Genomic DNA, 23,295 nt, shown 5'->3' with positions numbered 1-23,295 from the left:
ATGATAGGAACATTTCCAGCGAGTTGGAAGAATTATTTAATCTTATTCACAATTAAGCCTTAGGGTTAGATCTGAAAAGATCTCTGAACTCTAATGTGATGTTAAATACCTTCCTTAAACAGAAACACTCCAACTCGTTTTATATATACACTGATGCATTGAACAATTCTCGTAGTGATTTGACTGTCTTTGATTTTACGTTTCCTGACCTTGCTTTTAAAAGCCGTCTTCCTTAGATAATGTCTGCAATGAACACCGTGTCTCATATCATCTATTCAATGGTGCAAAGGCTCAATCTACTTTTTCCACAACATCAGGCGAGTTTTTAGTAAGCTAATGATTGCCTACTTCTTTTGGCCAAACGTCAGTCATGTTTTATAAACAAAGTTTGTGGACCTATAATCTATTAATTATAGCAATAGCATTTTAAAATCCACTACTTGCTGCATGTGGCGTGAAGGAACTGAAAACAGGGGTGCTAATAATATTGCTTTTTGTTAATATTGTTATTCTCTCATATGCTGTTTCAAAATACTCTAGCTTGGAAACTCTAGATCAGAAGTTTCTTGTTCCTGGACACACATCACTGTAAAAAGAAAGGTATTAATTTAATACCGACTTCAGGTACGAAATTGTCATTTGGTTCTATTTTGATACCTAAAATCGGTACTGTTTTAGTACTTTTTTTTACAATGATGGAATGATTGGTATGATTTGGTTCAAAGCGTAACATCTAAGTAGCCATTTGACGTTAAATTAATATTCAAAGAAAATTTTTACGATTTTGAAAAACTATTAAAACAACCTCTCGTTATGCAACACAAATTAACACAAAAAAACTTTCCCTATGACTGAAGTTAAGTGGCTTCGATATACAAAAACTCAAGGTTTAGTTTACTATAAAACTAGTTTATCCGACAATTTTCAAATAATAAATCTGCGAAGAAGGGGAATGTCGGATTTTGAGCTAAATAAGAAGATGGAATTTTGTTACACCGGTGATCTTCTCATTGCAAAAGAGAAAAAAAGTAACCTCTTATCTATTCTTCATATTCTTAGTCTAACGTTAAAAGTATTTTATGAAAATTTATTAGCAAAAGAAAAATCCAGTCTGTTTAATTTAGATCCAGATAATTATCGAACAATGGAAATTGATATAGATGCAGAAAATATTAAAGCTGTCGAAATTATTGTTCAAAGTGATGAAAAGAAAATGAAAATCAACAGTTAATGTAAAAATTCAAAATCTTAAAAAAAATAGTGATGATGAAAATGTTAATCAGACTACAGGAAAAAAATGTATATTCATTAATTACCCAATCAGCACGAAAATTTGCAGCAAACTTGCATTAAGTTTGTCGTGCAAGATTGCAGTGCAAACATGTAGCAAGTTATGTGCAAGTAACAAAATGTCTTCTTGTGGCGAGGCAGTTAAGCAAGCTTGCATCAAACTTGCAAAAAGCTTTCTGAAAGCTTGTATAATACTAAAAAAATTTTTCGAAACAATTTGTTACTAAATAAACATAAAGAGCACCCTTATTTGGAGGTTAAATAATTTATTGCGCAGTCGTAGGAGCTTCCGTTTAGTATTTAGTATTTATTTATTTTGTCCTAGGTAAGCCTTGAGAACAACAATTCAAATACAATGTACATTCAAATTACAAAATTTATAAACAGGTATTAAAATAGTATTCAGTAGATTTTTAGTAATAACAAAATTCGAATAAATTATATATATTATCACAGATAAAGAAACAAAATGTCATCAATGACAAGACTCTACGCAAAGAGATTCTACTCATCCAATAAAAATAAGTATTCATAGAGAATTGAATATAAACCTTATACACATATTGAAAAGACTCTCAAGTTTATAATTTAATTCATCAGTTAAATCATTATACACAACACAACAATAATCAAAATGTGGAAAAATCAACGAAGTAACAAGTATTTTCTTAATCTCAAAAGTTAAAGCTTTCTTGGTTATTTTAAATTGTGATAGAGTTGCATACACACTCTTACAAATTTTACCAACTTGTTTGTCCCAAGAAAGAGTTGGTCTAAAAATGACACCCAAATTTCTAACAGAATCAACAAATGGAACAATCATATCATTAATTTTAATTGACGAGTAATCACTTAAATTTATATTATTTATGTACCAAGTCGATCCAATTATCATAGAATAGGTTTTGTCAATATTTATTTTGAGAATATTTGCTGTTGCCCAATTCAGTACTGACTGTACATCTTCATTCATTAAAGTACGATTGTCTTTTAAATCATCCAAACTAGAATGAATATAAATTTGCAGATCATCCACAAAGTACATGTGTTTTGAATATTTTAAAACATCTCTCAAATCATTCGTAAAAAGGTTAAACAACAAAGGGCCAAGCACTGATCCCTGAGGTACCCCCGTTCCGATACAACCCCAATCAGACAATTCTCCACTCTGTCCCACAACAGCCTGCCGTCTCCCAGACAGGTATGAAGCAAACCATTTTAAGACAGAATTGGACAGACCAAAAGTTTTAAGTTTCAAGAGCAATAATGTATGAGGTACCATGTCAAAGGCCTTACTAAAGTCAAAGAAGTTAATTATTGTTACCATCTTTTGATCAATTGCTCTACATATATCATCTGTTGCACCAACAAAAAGAGTTTGCGTGCTAAATCCTTTTCTGTAGCCAGACTGAAAAGGATTCAAAACATTATTAGATTCAATAAATTCAATCAATTGATAATGAACAGTTTTTTCCAAAGCCTTTGATAAGGAACATAATATAGCCACCGGTCTGTGATCACCAGGCTGCTGCAGTAACTTTACCTTAGGCACAGGCTTAATGACAACCCTTTTCCATTCTTTAGGAAAAATAGATCTTTGAAGGGAAAAATTGAAAAGATCAAGCACGTGAGAAAACAACGCCGGCATTGCCTTCATGATTGCACTAATAGATACACCATCAATTCCTTGTGCCTCTGTTTTAATGCTTTTTAAAGCCCTCATCAGCAAAGAAGGACATATGTCTTTGAAATAGAAAAGATTATCATCAAACTCATCATCTTTAAACAGATCCAAAAGAAATGGAGGCGTTACATTAAAGGACGAGTTACCACAAACAGATAAGAAATAATCATTGATTTCATTTACATGAAAATTTAGTGGAGAATCATCCTTTTTGCTTTTTGCTAGACCTATACGTCTAAGTTCACTCCAAAGTTTTCTCGAATCATTAACTTCCGCAAGCCTACCAGCGTTGTACTCATCACGCGCCTCCCCCATCAACAATTTTACTCTATTTCTAAGCACCCTATACTTATTACGTTTCAACTCTCCCCCAACCCTCTTCCAAGCTCGAAAAGCAGAATCTCTTTGACGTATTAAGTTACTAATAAATTCCGTCATCCAGGGGCATATTTTTTTCCTTTTTACACTTGTACGAAGAGGAGTATGTTTATCTAATGCCTTAATAAGAGCATCAAATATAAAATCAGCATCGTATGAAGTTTTGCAAACTTGCAGTAAGCTTGCGCTAACGTTGCCCTGCAAGATTGCCACATATTAATGTATTCAATTAATAAAATTTGCATCAGTAAATAGGTATTTAATTAAACAAAAAATTTGTATGTAAATATTGTTTGAATTCAAACTTAAAAGAATATGTGTAATAAAAATAAAATAGTCTACACGGAGAGAAAAATCTAGCTTTTATAGCATGATAAGGCATACGTTTGAGGCATGAATCTTTTCCATGCTATTGTAGTAGAGAAATTCTAGTAATATTAGTCAGAATTCATAAGTTATTAGTATGATTGGTGTCCATTGTTATAAGGTTTGAGAAACATGCTTTCGTAGTATGTATTTAATACTGTAAATGCATAAACGCCACGCGCAAATCGTATGAAACTGAAACCTACTACTATTGCAGGAGTCTCATGCTTTTTCGGTATTCGAGTCCTGCAACTGGCAATTAAGCCACGCCCACTTTAACTTGACTCAAACTTGGTGATCGACAGTTGCAGGACTCTAATACCGAAAAAGCATGAGACTCCTGCAATAGTAGTAGGTTTTGATTTCAAACAATTTACGGGTGGCGCTTATTTATTTAAAGTATTAAATACATACTACGAAAGCTTATTTCTCAAACATACTAAGAACGTATGAATTCTTGCTTTCTTTGTAGGAAAAATTCATGCTTTAATGATAGGAATTTTTTTCATGCTATTAAAGCTAGACTTTTCTCTCCGTGTAGATTATAATAAGACACTGTCGAATTGTCTCAAGTAAACTCTGAGCGAATTTTATCAGGTTTTTCGATCAAGTTTTAGCACATTCATTATACTTTTATAATTAATTAATATGCACATATTAATTAGTATATTATTAAAATTTAATTTAACTTAATTCTTCAACAAATCAACTAAATATAATTACTAATTTTATTTTCTCCTTTTAGCATATACTGCACTATAATTAGATGCAATATTTGGTTCAAATCAAACTTATATTGAGTGAAAACTTGATAAAATTCGCTCAGAGATTGATTGAACGATCAATTGAGGGTCCCGATCAAATAACTCGACCGACGGTCAGACGAACGCTCTAATGGTAGTCGGGTAGCAGTGAGCCGCCCACTGGCTGTCACTGCTACTTGACTGATAATAGAGCGTTCGTCCGAGCGTCGGTCGAGTTATTTGATCGGGATCCTCAATTCATATATTCTATTTAACAAGAGACCAGAAGTTTTTTGCTCATCTAGTTGTAAAAAAATGAACTTTTAAGTGAAATAGCAGGCGATTTCTAATTTTTTTCAAAAATATGTATAAATAGCCAACAAAGTGGTAAGAATAAGTTTTCAACATATGTTGCTTTCTTATAACTAAATGTAAGTAAACTAGCTTACTATAAAATAATAAATACAAATTTGAAGTAGTTACTGTAATAATATAGTCGTAGTCATTGACGCCTTCCCTTTTCAGTCCTTTTCTTACCAACGTGATTCTATATATAATACCTACGTTAGAAAATGACAAAAAGAAAAGTATAGGCCAGAAGGATCTTTTATGGTTTTTCATTGCAAAATTAAAAATTGGTGCATTTGAAAAAAATAATTTTTAAATACTATATTTGTAATGTACATGTTAATACAATTACGATTTATAATTTGTTGCAAATATTTTTAAATTATTGAAAATTAATGTTAATTAATGGAGTAGATTGTTGTATAATCATCATGTAATTTTAAAGTTTTTAAATAAAGTTTTATATCATTGAAATCGTTAAAATCTAAAAATTATAAAATATAACATTTAAAAAAATATTTTTTTAAATTTAAATAATTTTTTATATTTTGTGTTAAAAAGTCATGAAACCTACTGAAGGACCCTCGAAAGGACCATTTTATTGGAAGAAGGGAATATATAAAAAATAGGTAAATTGTACTGGGTAAAAGTAAATAAGTGGTTTGAAAGAAATAAAAAAAATTGTCCTGAGGATTTCAAATACATATTTAAAATTTTCACAGAAATTAACTATTTAATTTTTTAATTTTTAACTATTTATAGAATTTTTTTGGATGTCTAGAATCCTGAAAAATTGAATCTTCCAAATATCTCATTTTCATATCAATAATACCAAAAATATAGAAATTTTTTTTTTACAAATTTAATGGCTTTCTTAACATAATAAAGTTATATGGTTGGTCTGAGTGGCCTTGGTACCTCTCTTGAAACCCTTTTTACAAAAAAATAAAATGTAGTAAGAAATAGTCACTTTTCAGAAAACGTGCGGCCCATAAAAACCATTTTAGTCAGAATTAGTCAGCAGCATCACAAAACATCAAAATAGTCTCAAAACGTCAGGATTTCTGATGTTTTGAGACTGATTTCTGATTTTATTTCTTGCAGGGTATTATGTAAATCAACTAAAAAATAATTAATTTATACTTCTAAATAGCAAATTTTCCAATATTTTAATTATTTTTTGCAATATATTGCCTGAAACTCAACCGAACCGAAACTTGACCGAGTTCAGTCAAATTCTCAGTTTCCACAATCCGCCATATCTACAAATGCGCAGTAAATTTTTTTCCACAAATCCTTAGGAGGTCTTTATACTTCTTTACAAAATATGAAAATTTTATAAAAAATTTGTACCTATTGTATATGTTAATAGAATTATATTTTAATCACGAAGTAGTATAAGGAGACTTGATGGATTTGGAAAACCTGGCCTCAGAATACGGCAATACCTATCTCGAGTTTTCCGGTAGTCGACCATTCAGCGCGACCTCCGCGGGAAAATGTAGAATTAAATCGTGTCGTTTGCAACAACGCCGCTGCACATTTGAATTGAAAACAATTGGAATAAATACATATAATCTTTGACAAAATGTTTATAAAAAGTAACGACAATTGACATGCATTGCATTGTGTATGCATGTTATTTGTGTAGTGCAATAAAATCTTTGTTTCTTGTCACATGATGCCACTTGTCATAAGGCAATTGTAATTTCATACATTTATTCTTAACGCTTTAAATGTAAGTTTCTCCATCGTTTACTCCATGATTCTTTGTCTTTCTTTCAATAATAAATATAATTGAAAACGATTAATATTTGTTACTCCTTGAAAAGTTAAATAACAGTATTGTTTGGCATCCTTTAACATAAACATAACTGATAACAATAAACCTGAAAACAATAAAAACATGTTCGCTGATAAATAAATAAATACTGTAAACTATTTTGAAAGAAATTTTCATACATACTTTCATATCGCCTTATTTTACTCCCATCAATAATCAATAATTAAATATTTAAGTTATCACATGCACATTTAAAAATTTTGCAGTGCATTAGAGGCAGACGACACGATTTGATTCTACATTTTCCCACCGAGGTCGCGCTGAACAGTCGACTACCGGAACACTCGAGATATGTATTGCCGTATTCTGGGGCCAAGTTTTCTTTAGATTGGCATGACCGTTAAGTCTCCTTATACTACTTTGTGATTTGAATAATTATTATAAACTTATAGTAACCTAACATCAAGTTTAGAAGAACCTTCAGTAATCTTACAATTTTAATTTATCACGACCTTACTGCAACCTTTACATATAATATTATTATCAGGGTGCAAGTCGACCTTCACACTCTGTCTATGTTGGGTTATCCCCAGTCCAGCGCTATAAAATATATTTTTTCCATAGTCTCCACCAGGTGACCGAATTATCGTTTTTTAACGTAACGGTCAGTTGGAAAGGCAGAGGGTTAAGTTAACTACCAGCTTACGATATAATATTACAATCCATACAAATAATGAGACGATAACATTACTGCAATGTATTGTCTTATGTACGTGGGTATAGGATTCAATATGAAATCCTACATGGATTTTTTTATTTAAATAAAAAAAATTTTAGTATTAAAATTTTTCAAAATTTGAAATTTAACATAGTAATATTTTAATTTACTAGTAGTGAACATTTTTACTTTATGGAGTGAACACAAAATTTTGTCAGATTTTGTGTACGCATACTGTTTTCGAGATATCTAAAAAAATTTATTTTTCGTAAAATAAAATTTTTTGAATACTATATTGGATTCTAAGTAGAATATTATAGGGAATCCCAGATGGAAACGGGGACCTTCATGGATTCCTATATGGAATGTGAAATGTGAAATCTCATGTGGGTTTTTCCAGTAGGGTCCGTCGAATGATATGATTAATTTTGATTTATCAAACTAAATGTATTAAAAAAGCTATTTTCTGTAAATTGTATTTTCAATTCATCTATATATATTTATTTCCTACAATATTATTAATACTTTGAAAATGTACAACAAAAGGAAAATTGGAAGTAGTTACTGTTAAAAAATGAAGAAAAATATACCTCTTTAATTAGATAAAATTTCCGTTTAGAAAAAACTAAATGTAAATATCTCATTTTGTTTGTTATGAATCACAGCTGTTTTGCATTTTAAATCTCTTGTTACGTCATATTCAAGATCTCGATGGAATTAGGTATCTAAAAACATATTTTTTTGTAATGATAGAAAAATGTATTAACTATTATTTAAAATATCATATTTAACTTATTAATTTTATAAATTTAAATTCTTTCACTAATTATTTAATTATTTATTGACTTTTAAGTAATCCATTAAAAGTCAAAAACTTCAATTAACATTACATAATAAATTCATAATTATTATCTAAAAATAATAAATATTAAGTATTGATCACCTTTCGAGATGCTGTTTTTTCGAGTTTTATTCAAATCTCTAAATTTAAATTAGTGAGAATTTTTTCACTAATTGAAATTAGTGAAAATTTCTACTAATTTTAATTAGTGATGGAATCCTCACTAATTCAAATTAATTTATAGAAGAGGAAGCATTCTTCTATTTTATAAAATGTTTAGTTAAAAATATGGATAAAATCAGTTTTGTTGCTAATGTTTATTTCTTTTTTTAAATTTGAATTTACGTTTTTATTCCATTCCTCGATTCCTTTTTCCTTGCAAAAAAAAAGTAAAAAAATCTATTCTTCTTAATTGACTTAGCCAAAATTTATACTCTAAATTATACATATTTTTCTTAACAACCTGACGCAGTCAATTGTAAAACATAGCAATGCCTCATTTATTCTCCACATTTTCTATATTCCTCTAAATGCGCTCCAAATGGCCTGACGTATAGTCAATTTATAGAAATAACCACATCTACATCACTTTTTAAATTTCTTATTCCTTTCAATACGCTTTGGAAATTTTAAAGCTGGCGATTGAAAGGAATAGACATTTAAAATTTACTCTCCAAACATTAAATTTTTTTCTATTCGCTTCCAAAAAGTTTGAAAATAAAAAACTTTGCGCATTAAGAAAAATAAGAAATTTGAATTCTTTTCTATTGACTTATCTGTACTGGGAATAGAAAAAATTCATTTTTTTGATAATTAGATGTTCACTGGGGAATTGGGTAAAAACGTACTTTCGCCTATTCCAGTGTTCGCACTCATTAGTCAGTAAAAAAATAGTAGCAAAAAGTATCCTGAAAAGTAAAAAAAGTAAAAAAAAGTTGTCTAAATAGTGAAAAAGTAGCTTTTAGTAGCCTAAGGTTGAAAAAAGTAGCCAAAAAGTAGCAAATAGTAGCTTTTAGTTGAAGAGTTCGAAGCCTGCTATTTAGAATTATTGAAAATGATCAACTTATGCTTAATATATGCAAAATTTCAATCTTTCTCTATCCATCGCTTCTTACCGGGATGTTAAGTAACAAGATTTATTTTTAAAAATATTTACTAGGGGCATATTCTTTTCTTGTTAAGAACTAACTTTTTAAGTGGTACCCGTCATCTTTGCAAGCATTTTTCCTGTTTTTTTCAGATAGTGAGTTAAAATTTTTTTCTAGAAGATTTTTTGACTCATCATGTATAAATCATTTTCACTAATTTTTTCAAAGTGATCACAATGTTTAATCAACGCACAAAAAAAATTCGCATAAACATTCGATCTATCAATTATTTTATGACTATTTTGAAAATGTAGAAAATGGGGAGTTATGCTCCAGAAGTTGTGCCTCACATCACATTTAACAGTTTTTAATTCTAATACGCACTATCTATTTTTATTTCGCACTATTTATGAATATTTTAAATGCTTTATGCAATTTAAATATTGTTCTTTAGTGAGATGAGACTTTTTACATCCGTATTCATTGCTAATGAAATTAATTACCTAGTTTAATTCAATTATTTTAAAAATAATTTCATTTTATCTGAATTATCTAAAATAATTATTTTGTTATCTTATCTATTACTTTATTTCATTTAAATTATCTTACTTACTACAAACAGTCACCGACGCAATATCATAATTTTCTGACTTAAGACACATTAAAACGCGAAGATTTAATAGCATTAGCAAGAGTGAATTTTCGACCAATTACCTTCTAACATGATGAAAATGAAAAAAAGTGAAATAAATAGAATTATTAATTTAATTAATTAATTAATTAATTTTATTTTCATTTAATATTTATAAGGAAGAAAAATGGAGATTATTTATTAAATTAATAGACATTGAAAAATTTTATTTGTACATTTTTAAAAAAGAAATACACAACAAGCAAAATTCCATAAATGAACACGCTTAAAAATAAGATTGTGACCATGCTTCTTCATTCCAATAAGGTTAGACAACATTATAAGTGCCTTTATATATCCAACTCATCTACATACATATATAGAAATTTAATGATAACCTGTCTCTGCCTACGTCTTATAACCAATTGGTGTTAACCTTAAGCAAATTTTCCAAACAGCTCGCCTTCGTAAGTTACTTAAATGCGTTTAAAAAGTATATATTTATTGGTATAAAATGATTGAATAAACTTGATCTGATTAATTGTTTTAAGTTAATATATTATAATTTTCATGTAATTCTAGCCGACTAGTACAGTTTTAGAATGAAATAAATAGAAATTATAACTAATAGAAAAAAACATATACATTAATTTGCGAACGCAGTGTTCAAATTAATTCTTCTGCTTTTATATTTTTGTCAAATTTACCAATGAATTTTTAACTATTAATTTTATACTAAAAAATACTGTCAAATTATATTAAAATTAGAAACTTAATAAATTTTATATACTAAAAGTTAAATTAAAGTCATCAAATTCATTTATGTCAAAAAATTTTTATTTTAAAATTTTTAATTATTATTATATTATCCATTTATTTGCTCTTAATTAGATATTAGAACATTATTAAAATTACAAATATTTTATAATAAAATTTTGATTTTCTTAAACAATTTATAAATTTAGTGTATTTAATTGTAATAACTACAGGTGATAAATAAATCATTTTTTTGGAAGTCATTTCACCTGGTTCTGCTTTCTTCCAATCTCGTAATTTGCAATCCCTTCCTAAGAAACACCGAAATTTTACATCACCATTGATTGGTATCATACTGATTATAGCGACATCGTCATTTTCCTGGACTTTTTTAATTCGTTTTTCTCCCATTTTTATCATCTGTTTCTCATTTCCCGTTCTAGAAGAACAATCACTTAGAGCACCGGTAGCCATTTTTTCTTGACAATATAATAGTCTTATAAAATTGTCTGTTAATTCAATAAATGAAACTATTTAAATTTTACACTTCGATATTTATTTTAGATAATAAATGTAAAAATATTTTAATATATTGTTATTCATTCTTCGTTATTTTTATGTATTTGAGACATAATAACCCCTACAGAGTAAAAGACTGCAGCATTATTTTAAATTGCAGAAACATTGCAAATTTTTCATCAATGTTGAAAAATATTTTAATATTAACGCAATGTTTGCAATATTGCTGCCTGGTTTTAGTGCTGTGGATAAGTAAATTTGAATATCACAAAAGTTTTAATAATAATAAATAATAAAATTTCATAATTTGAAATTGAATATTTTTAATTCTTTAATTTCATGTTAATGCAATAAAAATGTTTTCCTCATTATAAGAAATTTTTTATATAATTATACAATAACTTCTCTCTAACTTAAAGTTACTTTATCTTAATTTATTTTTAAATCAAATTTATTTAAATATTTTTTCAAAACAATTCTCATTTTAAGTTATTATTGAATTAACACTGTTTAAATTTACGCGCACAGCGAATGACATTTATTTTTTATTAATCAACATTTTTCGCACTAAGAATGCAGAAACAAAAAAGTATATAAAACAAAAAATATTTATTTATTTAGAAAAAAATAAAACTGTTATATGTTGTCACACGACGTGCGTACTGTGTCAAAAACCGTCACGCATGTATTTCAGTCGAAGCTTTGGAAGGCACTGAAAGGACACTGTTATTCGTTTGAGTTGAAGTAACCAAGAAACGGAAGTATGTCGATGTTAAAAGGCGAGCATGCATATATATTGAGTTCTTTATGGCACATTGGAGTATCAAATTTCTTAAATGATGCGTAGTTATTTAAATTGTAATTAATATTTGATAAATTATTTAAAAAATTAATATGAAATTTTAATCGAAATAAATTGTAAATAATAAAGTCGATTCAAATTTTGTTAATAGATATATGTTTAAAATTATACAACACTTTGATAAGAGTTTATATTACTAATTTAAAAATGTTAAAAAATCTTTATTCTATCAAAAGAATGTTTCAATTTAGGGAGGCATATAATTTAAATTTTATAGAAAAAAATTTTTTAATACAAAAGATAAATTTCAATCAAAGATGAATGATTAAAAGTTATCTTTTAATCAGAATATTCTCAAATAAAGAAAAAAAATCGTCTTATTTTGAGATTTTATTTTTTCTGTGTAGGAAAGCAGTGAGACACATTCCTATAACACTTTTAACCCAAAGGTACTCTCACTGTTAAATTTCTTTCATATTTTAAATCTGGACACTTTTCTAAGAATTTTGCAAAAAAAATTTAAATAGGCATTAAAAAATTGAATTTTTCGTTTCTTATGAAAAACAATGTGTAGGCATCGAAGCGTCTTCGATATTAAAAATTACGTATTTTACGTAACAAAAAAGAACAAATTTAGGGCCGAGGGAGAATAGTTTGAATAGTTTCAAATAAGTAATAGTGTCAGAAAGTAAATTGACACTGCGAATCAAGAAAAATTTCGATGGGTTAAAATTTCACTGATTACTCCCCATAAAATTTCTGATGCAGAAAGTGAGTCACTGATTTAATTTAGATTTCCACTAATTATTATGTTAAAAATAATTAATTTATTAGATGAATCCATTTTTTGATTACGATAAAGAAAATTAAATGTAAGTAGAAATTCTAGTAATTAGTAAATAAATAATTAAGTAATAATTAAATAAATAAACAATAATACTGATAATAAATAAATTAACTAGTAAATTAATAACATCAGACTCTTTTTTTAGTTATTTCTTACTATTAATTAGTTATATTTCACTAATTGCTGTAGCAAAAATTGAGCAATAATTTTACTAGTAATTGTTATTTTTAACTTATTCAAATTTAGACAGTAATAAAGCCTAATTTTAATAAAGTGTAATACACTACTATTTTTGTAATACAATGTATTACACGTAATAATTGTAATATTAGTAGATTAGATTAGATTAGATTTTATTTCTCCATTGTGTACTTTTTACAAAGTTTTACAATTTTTTCTTTCCCACTAGTTTTTTTTTTCTAAAAATTGTAATATTAGTAAAAAAGAGTGCAGTGTGTAGAAAAATTCCTTGATTATATTATGGGGTTTATATGTATCGGTGCGCCTGTGTGTAGGCAACCAGTTTGGTTGCTTGATAATCGACAGATTTCGAGGAAACGCGTTGTGGACTCCGAGAAATGGTTGAGTTGGGGGAAATTTTGTCACGATATTAAATAATCGCCCCTCTAATTCTTTTTTTTATTTACTTTTCAAATTTATATATAAAATTTCGCACCTTACGCAAAGTCCGGCGCCGTAGACCTCAAGAGTGGCGTTTTTCTATAATCTATGCGCGGAAATTGGTCAGGGCAAAATTAAGGATCCTGTATGGAAAATTAGACGATCGATTTCTAACAAACGAAAAGAAGGGACAAATAAAGTTTTAAGATAAGGCTATGAGGCGATGAGTATTATATTTCCATAATTGTTTATATCTATTTTAATACACTTTTCCATTTATTTTATGTATAATTCACGCTTACGTCCTAAATTATTATATTTGTGTGCGAATGAATGAATAAATGAATGACTTTGTGTGTGAATCTGTTTGAATGTTCAATATTAACGCGGGCAAAAATTGTAAATATAAATTATTTTGTGTAAATGCTGCACAAAGTTGTTGATTTCTCCATTCTGATAAAGTGTGCAGCAAAGTAAAAAGTGAACAGAAAAGTACTCTTTGCTGCACACTTTCAAGCATATTAGACAACATAACCTTAAATTTATTCTTATACTATTATTCTTATACCATTATACTTATACCTACTATTATACTTATACTATTATTCTTATACTTTACTAATATTTACTATAGCATGAACAATAACAAAACGAAAAATCGGAAAAAAATCTATATGCGCTGATAAATAAGTAAGCAATTGTATTTTTTAAAATTATTTATTAATTATTAATTAAATTAATTGACTTATTGAAAACGCGCACGCCAAAAGATACGGTTGAGCGTCACGACAATGCTGTATGCCGCGCAACACAATTTTTATCATTACTATTAAAATAATAACTGAACATAAATTTTCTCAATGGATTTCGATTCCTTAGAGTTTTAGAATATTTTAGGATTTTTTTTGAATTTTTAAAGGCGCAGAACGTAAAAAAATTTAATTGTTTATAAACAATTTATTAAAAAAAATTATTTAAAAATTGATCGGATTTGCTTAAAACTCGTTTAAAAATCTGATGCTAAATTCGTAATCAGCGACCTGAAAAACCCCCCGAGTAAGAAGTTTTAAGCACATTCAACTAATTTTTAATTTTTTTAACCGCCATTTTGAATTTTGAAAATCTAATGTCAGATATGTAATCAGCGACCTCATAAACCTCCAAGTAAAGAGTTTTAAACTAATTTGATCAATTTTTATTCACCTATTTTCTACTTAAATTTTTTACGATTTTTTTAACCATTTGTGTCCATATTTGAAGCGCATTCGTAAAAAGACTAATGAAGCTGGAGATGCGCGGTTTGTTGCATTGAAAAGAGCACATCTTTTTCTATAAGAATCATCAAAAAAGTGAAAATCTATTTTTTCGGACATAAGGTCCCTTTTAACTGCCCAGGTCACATATTAATTTAACATAATTTAAATAAATTGAAATTAAACGTAATAATAATAATAATAATAATAATAATAATAATAATAATAATAGTAACATTTTTTCTATTATTTTATGATTAAAATTTAAATAATAAACAGATGGTTAATTTTTAGACATTGATATTTACGATCTCAAATATAGTTTTGAATTTTTTTCACTATTTTGGAATAATTAATTTAAATTTTTAAAAACTTACATTAGTTTCGTATTCAGTATATTTAAAAAAATCTTGAATAGTTAATTTCTTGAGCTTAAATAAATTTTTTGAGAAACTCGTTAGTCATATTGGATCCGCCATTTTGAATTTTGAGAAACTAACATTATATTCGTAATCAGCAAACCCGAAAACCCTTATACCTTATACTGTGTTTTTAATAGTTTAAAACCCCTTCTTTCAGGTATAAAAAGTTTGAAGTAAATAAAATAAATTTTGTAATAAAAAAAAGTGTGTAAGAAAAGTCACTGAGATGTGGTAATAACCCCTTAGGTAAATCAAAAGCAGTTTTTTAAAAATATTTTTAATCTAATAAAGATTTAAACATTAGTGGTACATTATGTCACACTTTATGGGGGAGGGGATCAGTAAATTTGTGACAACCAGCAGAAAAAGTTACGCTGGTGTATGACATGGAGGAGGAGAGGGGTCAAAAAAAGGTAAAAAATGTGATACGTAGCTTATGAACAACCTCTAATTTTAATGGTATTTTTGCTGCAAAAAATACAACTTTCGCATAACAGAGAAAAAAATTCCTTATTTATCAAAGAATGGATTAAAAAAAATCAAACATCGATAACTTCGGTTTTGAGGAAAATCACTTTTTAGATTTAATTTAAATTTTTTAGATACTTCCGTAGTAGTTACGTTAACTTTTATTTCATATTTAAAATATTTTGACACCCATTTCTAAATATTTCATTTAAATAAAGCAAATATTCCCAGTAAATCGACCTATTGGAAAAACCGGAATTTCAGACAATTTCGTGTGAGAATCCACTTGGAATCCCTTATTGGTTTCCATATGGGATCCTACATAAAATCCCATATAGGATTCAAGATATTTTGAAAATTAAATTTTTTTGATTATCTCAAAAATGTTAATTAAAATATTACTAGATTAATTTTCAAATTCTGAAAAATTATATTCATATAGGAATCTTTATGAATTCCCACGTGGAATTCAATATACATATGTTCCGATGTGGATTTTACTAGTCAGGACTTTTTCATAAGGGTTATTTTTGACCAGAAAAATTTCCAGTCAATAGACAAATGATCTATATAACCAGTGACTGCGAAAGCAGCGTGTTATAATTTTAACCAGTTTCTTGTCAGATTGTCTGCTTAGTATCTAGAAGTACCGAGTTAAAATTTTTACCTGGTTACTCTGAATTAGAAGATATTTTGACGGTAATATATTTAATTAAAATTTTTTCTTACCAGCTCGGAAGATTTCACCGCAACCATCACATCGACTAGCAAATTGGGCATCATAACAGTTACCGCAATAGATTTTATCTACCTTGCTTCCAAATTGCTTATCAACCAAAGATACTCTGCACTTATTACACAGGAAGCAAGCTTCATGCCAATGTTTATCCTTATAAGAGAGATCCTAAAAGAAAGTTATAATTTCAGCACGTATATCTTAATTTAAAACACTATATTTATAAGACGATATAATAGTATGCATCAATCTCTTGTTATTAATTTCTAACCAATTACATCAAATATTTAAATGGATTAAAATATTTAAAAACTCCAATAGTTATTTGCTATATTGTAGTAATATTCTCATTTCACCGTTCCATATAGCGTCTCGTTTACTGCTCACTTGCTCTTTCTCAGAAAATGTAAAGACGCTTTTAAACGCCACTACCGAATAAAAGTAGTCAAACATACTTTAAGAAAAGCGTGGTTTTCTATCAGTGATGTGACCATAAAAAATTGCTTCAAAAAAGCTGGTTTTTGGACTAGAACGGGATAGAGGCCAAAATAAAGTGTGGTTGAAATTGTTTCTAGTAACGCGGAGTGGAACACTCTTATATGTCTGACGAAGAAAATGTTATAACATTCGAGGATTTTTTACGAGTTGACGATATTGTGCCTATCACAGAAGAGCAGATAGACGACGACATTGTTGCAAATTGTGTTATTGACAAAAACAACAATGTTGATATTGATGATGGTGGCATGGCAGTGAAGAAGACGAGAATTCGACCATCACGTAAGTTTTAATTCCAAAACAACAAGAAGTTTTAAGTGCACTAGAGACGATTCACAAATTTTTTGACGAATATTAATAAATCAGTTTTGGACAAAATTTATAAGCTTGAGAAACATGTTGATAGCGAACCTCATTTGAGTGCGTGAGGGAAATAATAATCATAATTCATAAGTACGAAAATTACTGAAATGATACGAAAAATTAGTGTGAACGTGCAGATCTCTTGCGGTCAGTATCAAAATCAAAATAACAGCGTGTTTGAGCAGTTTCTTTACTGCGATTATAAAATCTAAGCGTTGTGCAAATCTTAATTTTAATACAAACAATTGTGCGTTATATTTTGGTAAAAATTCCCTAAAATTCTAATGTATATATTTTCCCTAAAAAAAGTTGGTGAAAATTTCTCAAAATTCCAATGAATATATTTTTCCCCAAAAACAAGTGGTGAATATTCCTCAATTTTTTTGAAATCCTTTTTCAAAAAAGTTAAACTTTAAACTTACTTAAGTTACAAAAAGTTATTTGTAACTTGGGATATAGTTCCGAATAGCACATACCTCCGATTTCGATAAAACTTGGTATCCCTACGTAATTTGGTGCGCTGATTACGAAAATCATAGTGAAAATTGGCGGAAATTTAATTATCATGGTAAAAACCATAAAAAACACCATAAAATCATGGTTTTTTACGATTATCTCGTAAAAAACAAAAAATTTCGAAAAAAGTTTTAGACAAAAGTTGTAGATCTCTAAAAAACACACATTTCATGTTTTATGCATTTTTTACCAAAAGTCATTATTTTTCGAGAAAAACGCAAAAAACTTCTAAAATACAATGAAAATTACGGAAACTGATATTATAACCCAATCTGATTTCATATTAACTTTAAAATTTTTTATTCGATAAAACTTGGTATCCCTACGTAATTTGGTGCGCTGATTACGAAAATCATAGTGAAAATTGGCGGAAATTTAATTATCATGGTAAAAACCATAAAAAACACCATAAAATCATGGTTTTTTACGATTATCTCGTAAAAAACAAAAAATTTCGAAAAAAGTTTTAGACAAAAGTTGTAGATCTCTAAAAAACACACATTTCATGTTTTATGCATTTTTTACCAAAAGTCATTATTTTTCGAGAAAAACGCAAAATAGTAAACACGGCCTTCGGCCGCGTAAGGTACTGCTCGCTTCTCTTTTTAAGAAATCTTGGCGAGAGGGGGTGGATGTGTCCGAAAGTAATTTGCAGAAATTGTGGGGTGGAGTCTACAGCAGCGGTAAACGCAAAATAGTAAACACGGCCTTCGGCCGCGTAAGGTACTGCTCGCTTTTCTTTTTAAAAAAACCTTGGCGAGAGGGGGTGGATATGGCCGAAAGTATTTTGCAGAAATTGTGTGGTGGAGTCTACAGCAGCGGTAAACGCAAAATAGTAAACACGGCCTTCGGCCGCGTAAGGTACTGCTCGCTTTTCTTTTTAAAAAAACCTTGGCGAGAGGGGGTGGATATGGCCGAAAGTATTTTGCAGAAATTGTATGGTGGAGTCTACAGCAGCGGTAAACGCAAAATAGTAAACACGGCCTTCGGCCGCGTAAGGTACTGCTCGCTTTTCTTTTTAAAAAAACCTTGGCGAGAGGGGGTGGATATGGCCGAAAGTATTTTGCGGAATTCGTTGGATCCTGAGTAATGGTGAATATGATACTATATGCGAGTCAAATAATATGTCTAACCATGACTGTTGTATAGGTTTTCATTATCATGGTGTTTTTGGTTGGATATGATTTCCTATTTCGCTTGATTTTAGCGTATACTTTTATTTAGAGTGCAGCAATGGACGAGACCTGGAATATTTTCAAATTGAGTTCAATTTTGCAAAATCGCGGAAGAACACTTCAATGGCTGCGGGATTTTGAGCTCATACCATCCGAAAGGTATTGTACTAAGCACCAAAAAAATATGAAATTGTACGAGGATAAATACCAATGTGGTCAATTCGTGTGCCAAAAAAAAAATAAATATAATCACACTGTGAGTGTTGCAGAGAACACGTGGTTTGAGAATACCCATATTTCTGCAGCATCTTGCATTTTGATGACGTATTGCTTTGCGATCAATTTTAGTTTTGAGCAGACTTTAAGAGAATCAAGTATAATCGAAGGTCAGCAATTGTCACGAGAGACAGTTGCTGATCGATTCTCTTTCTGTCGAGAAATTTGCATGGTTGCACTTGATCAGCAACTGGAAGAAGAGGGAAAAATTGGAGGCATCGGTGAAATAGTTGAAATCGACGAATGTAAGATCGGACGTCGAAAATATCAGAGAGGTCGTGTAGTTGAAGGTTCTTGGATCTTGGGAATGATCCACAGGGGACATCCTTCCAAATATCGGTTGGAAATCTGTCCTGACAACAGACGTGATCAAACTACGTTAATTGATTTGATTAAAAAGCACGTTGCTGTCGGGACAGAGATCCATACCGATTGCTGGAAGGGTTACATAAACCTGGAAAATGAAGGTTATGTCCACAAAACTGTTAACCATTCCGAAGAATTTGTTAACCACGAAACAGGAGCTCACACACAAAACATAGAGTCTTCTTGGCGCTGGATGAGACGATCTCTCAGTCGCGGCGGTGTTCATAAAAACAAGTTAGCTGATCATTTATGCGAATTTCTTTGGCGTCGACGAATTAAAAAACTAGAAATAGATCCCTTCTCTCAGTTATTAAAGGACATTAAATTCTGTTATCCAGGCCACATAAACTGATTTATCAGAAACAATCAGCCTTTTTGAGGACTAACATTTTTTCTATCAGCCCTTTTTAGGGCTAAAAAGTGAGTCAGTACTTTACATGATCAATAAACTACCAATCAGCCCTTTTCAGGGCTAACAAGTGAGTCAACAATTTATCAATCAGCCCTTTTCAGGGCTAACTTAAACCTTTATTTAATAAAAAATTTTAAAGTTAATATGAAATCAGATTGGGTTATAATATCAGTTTCCGTAATTTTCATTGTATTTTAGAAGTTTTTTGCGTTTTTCTCGAAAAATAATGACTTTTGGTAAAAAATGCATAAAACATGAAATGTGTGTTTTTTAGAGATCTACAACTTTTGTCTAAAACTTTTTTCGAAATTTTTTGTTTTTTACGAGATAATCGTAAAAAACCATGATTTTATGGTGTTTTTTATGGTTTTTACCATGATAATTAAATTTCCGCCAATTTTCACTATGATTTTCGTAATCAGCGCACCAAATTACGTAGGGATACCAAGTTTTATCGAAATCGGAGGTATGTGCTATTCGGAACTGCACCCGTAACTTGTAATATAATTTATTCATTTCATAGATAAGTTAATTATTATAACTTAACTAAATAAGTATTTTTAAGTAGACAAAAATTTATATTTCTAAAGAATTAAATTAAAATTTAATCAATATTTGTTTAAAAGATCTTATTTTATTTATTATATAACATAAGTCACAACTATTTTCAACGTTTGTTTCCTTTTTTTAAAGTTACAAAGCATGTTTACATAGTTTCATCTTATATATTGAAATTATCATTTTATTTTCATGAGCCTCAGTGGCGTAGTTAGTAGAGCGTTAGACTTCTAAATCTCTCCTAATTACGCTTACGTTTGAGACTTCATGATAATATTTGATAATTTTCAAGAAAACAAATTTTCATCAATAGGTACCAATAAATAATGTAAGTAAGATATAAATGGTACATGAATCAAATTTTAAAATTTTTATTTCAATTTTTTAAACTACTGATATTAATTTTTGGGAATATTCACTAATATTTGTGGAATATTCCCTAAAATTTTAGGGAAAAGTTTCCCCAGAAAATTTTAGGGAATTTTCCACAAAATGTCCTGCAAATTTGCGTCACTAGAATTTTGGGGAATTTTAACCAAAAAATTTTTTATAGTGTAGATCCCTTGCGGTCAGTATCAAAATCAAAATAACAGTGTGTTTGAGCGGTTGATTTACTGCGATTATAAGATCTGAGCGTTGTGCAAATCTTAATTTTAATACAAACAATTGTGCGTTATTATTCTACTTTTCAAATCATTAATTAAACTGTATTATATTTTCAAATATACATTTATTTCGAAGACCTTACACACATCCACGCTAATCCTGACTCGTTTGCTATCTATGTTAAGAATAGTAAAACTAAAAAACAAACAATAATAAAAGACTTTTTTCATTAAACTTAGAACGATAAAAATTTTGGATATTTGTTAAATAAATAAAATTTCTTATTACGTAAAAGTAAAACTTTTATTAACAAAACCTCTATAAACCTCTATGAGTGAAAAATTTATCCATTTCAAAAATATAACTTAAACAGACACAAAATAAAGTATTCCTAACAAATACAACAAACGTTTATTGACAACTGATTTTAAATTTATTATCAATTATGTACATAAGAAAATTTCTGAAAGGGAAAAGTAGGAATCGTTAAGCACATAGTCCTCCGGAAGGCGGGCTGGGAAACGGCACGCAATGCAATCGCAAATGTAACCGTTCGGGACTCTATTGAAAATCCCTGTATACATGATCTTGTACATCTTCCTGAACAATTTCAGTAGCTAAACTCGTACCAGTTCCTTACACTGAAAGAAAATTCATACTACTAAGTATTAAACTCATATTAGAGTTTAATATAAATGTTACAATTTAGGGAAAAAGTGCACCTATATATTGATTACTATTACAGTTTTTATGAAAATATATAATGAATTTAAGAGTAACTATTATTTTAAGAAATAAGAATTAGTATATTTATTTTAAAAATTAGTATTTTCTTTATGAATTCACAGAATACGAAATATTATAATAAATAATTTCACAAAATAGTAAGAAAAATAACATATATCCGTATATTTATTTCACATTTTGTAAAACTTTATATTAAAAGTCACGGATTTTCCCGAGAGACTACGAATTTAACCGAAGTTCTGTCTGTTTGCGGCTTCGTGTCCTACACGGAGAGAAGGGCGTAGTAGATCTTACTACTATCTCAGTTAAATCTACTAAACAGTATCGTTCATTTTGGACGGACTAAACATTCAGTTAAATGAACGATACTGTTTAGTAAAAAAATTTACACGATTATCGATAGAAAAAAATTTACCGACAGAAATGAAATGTAGAAATCTGATTGGTTGTCCGTAATCTGGTTAATTGTGGACAACCAATCAGATTTGTGCATTTTTATTCTGTCGGTAAATTTTTTTTGTGTGACAGAACTATAGTAGTCCCTCTGACTACGCTGTTTAGTAGAATCTGGACTAAACGTGTTTAGTAGAATAGACTAAATCTCTTCTCTCCGTGTACTCGAACTTCTACGACTTGATCCGATTTTCGAAAGTGTTGTTAACCAGCAGAACGTACCTAATTTATTTTCAATTTATAAAAAATGTTTTATTAAAGTTATTTAATAATAATAAATTTATTATTAATTATTAAATTTATTATTATTTTTATTAATTTTTATTTTTTGATGTCATCTTTACAATTATTTAATTTTTATTTGCAATAAAAATTTTTATAACAATCATAATTTTTAATCTGAAAAAAAAGAAAAATCTATATAAACAATTAATAATAAAAATGAACCCAGCATAACCTCTATAAAATTACACCATTGGCACTAGTAAACTACTTTTTATTATTAAGTTATTATAAGTAAACTTCTTTCTCGCAAGTGGTAAAAATATTCAGTAGTTAGTATATAAGAAAACGATATATGCCGACCCCCAGCGAAATTTATCGTTATGCGTATAGAATTGTAAGTGTAGGTTTCGTTGCGATCGTGTAATGTCTATGTATATATAAGCGAAATGAACGTGCGTGTTCATTAGTATGTGTATTAACCTGTATCATAAGTGTGAATGTGTTGTTCCTAGTCTCACTCCTCTTCCTCCCGAGAATTAACGCAAACGTCCGACAGTTTCCGCTTTTTTTCCCTTTTCTTCCGACATTCTGAATTTTTCGTATAAAGTTTTACAAATATTAGAACGCTACATTCCATATAATGCAACAACTCTATGAGAATTTAATATAATATTTTCAAATATTGGTAATCTTTTTACGTTCTTTCTACAATAATTATTAATATTTGAAAAAAGATTTTAAGTTGGAACTTTAATATAAAGTATATTGAATTTTAATAAAAAGTACACTTTTCCCTAAATTCTAAA

At 28.9% G+C, this 23,295-nt stretch overlaps 1 protein-coding gene across 2 annotated transcripts in view; it reads right to left on the bottom strand.

The window, feature by feature from the left end:
• LOC127282293 (four and a half LIM domains protein 2) overlaps positions 1 to 23,295 on the bottom strand; it is a 58,971-nt gene that overhangs the window by 22,807 nt on the left and 12,869 nt on the right. For both annotated transcript variants that reach the window (XM_051306463.1, XM_051306464.1), the window contains exon 3: positions 16,288 to 16,462. In XM_051306463.1, the coding sequence (XP_051162420.1) occupies positions 16,288 to 16,462 (175 nt within the window). The remainder of the gene's footprint in view (positions 1 to 16,287; positions 16,463 to 23,295) is intronic.

This window comes from Leptopilina boulardi, unplaced genomic scaffold (assembly GCF_019393585.1).
Source record: "Leptopilina boulardi isolate dan_hultmark-lab unplaced genomic scaffold, ZJU_Lbou_2.1 LbouV2_292, whole genome shotgun sequence".
NCBI lineage: Eukaryota > Metazoa > Arthropoda > Insecta > Hymenoptera > Figitidae > Leptopilina > Leptopilina boulardi.
This window is presented reverse-complemented; position numbering and strand designations above follow the sequence as displayed.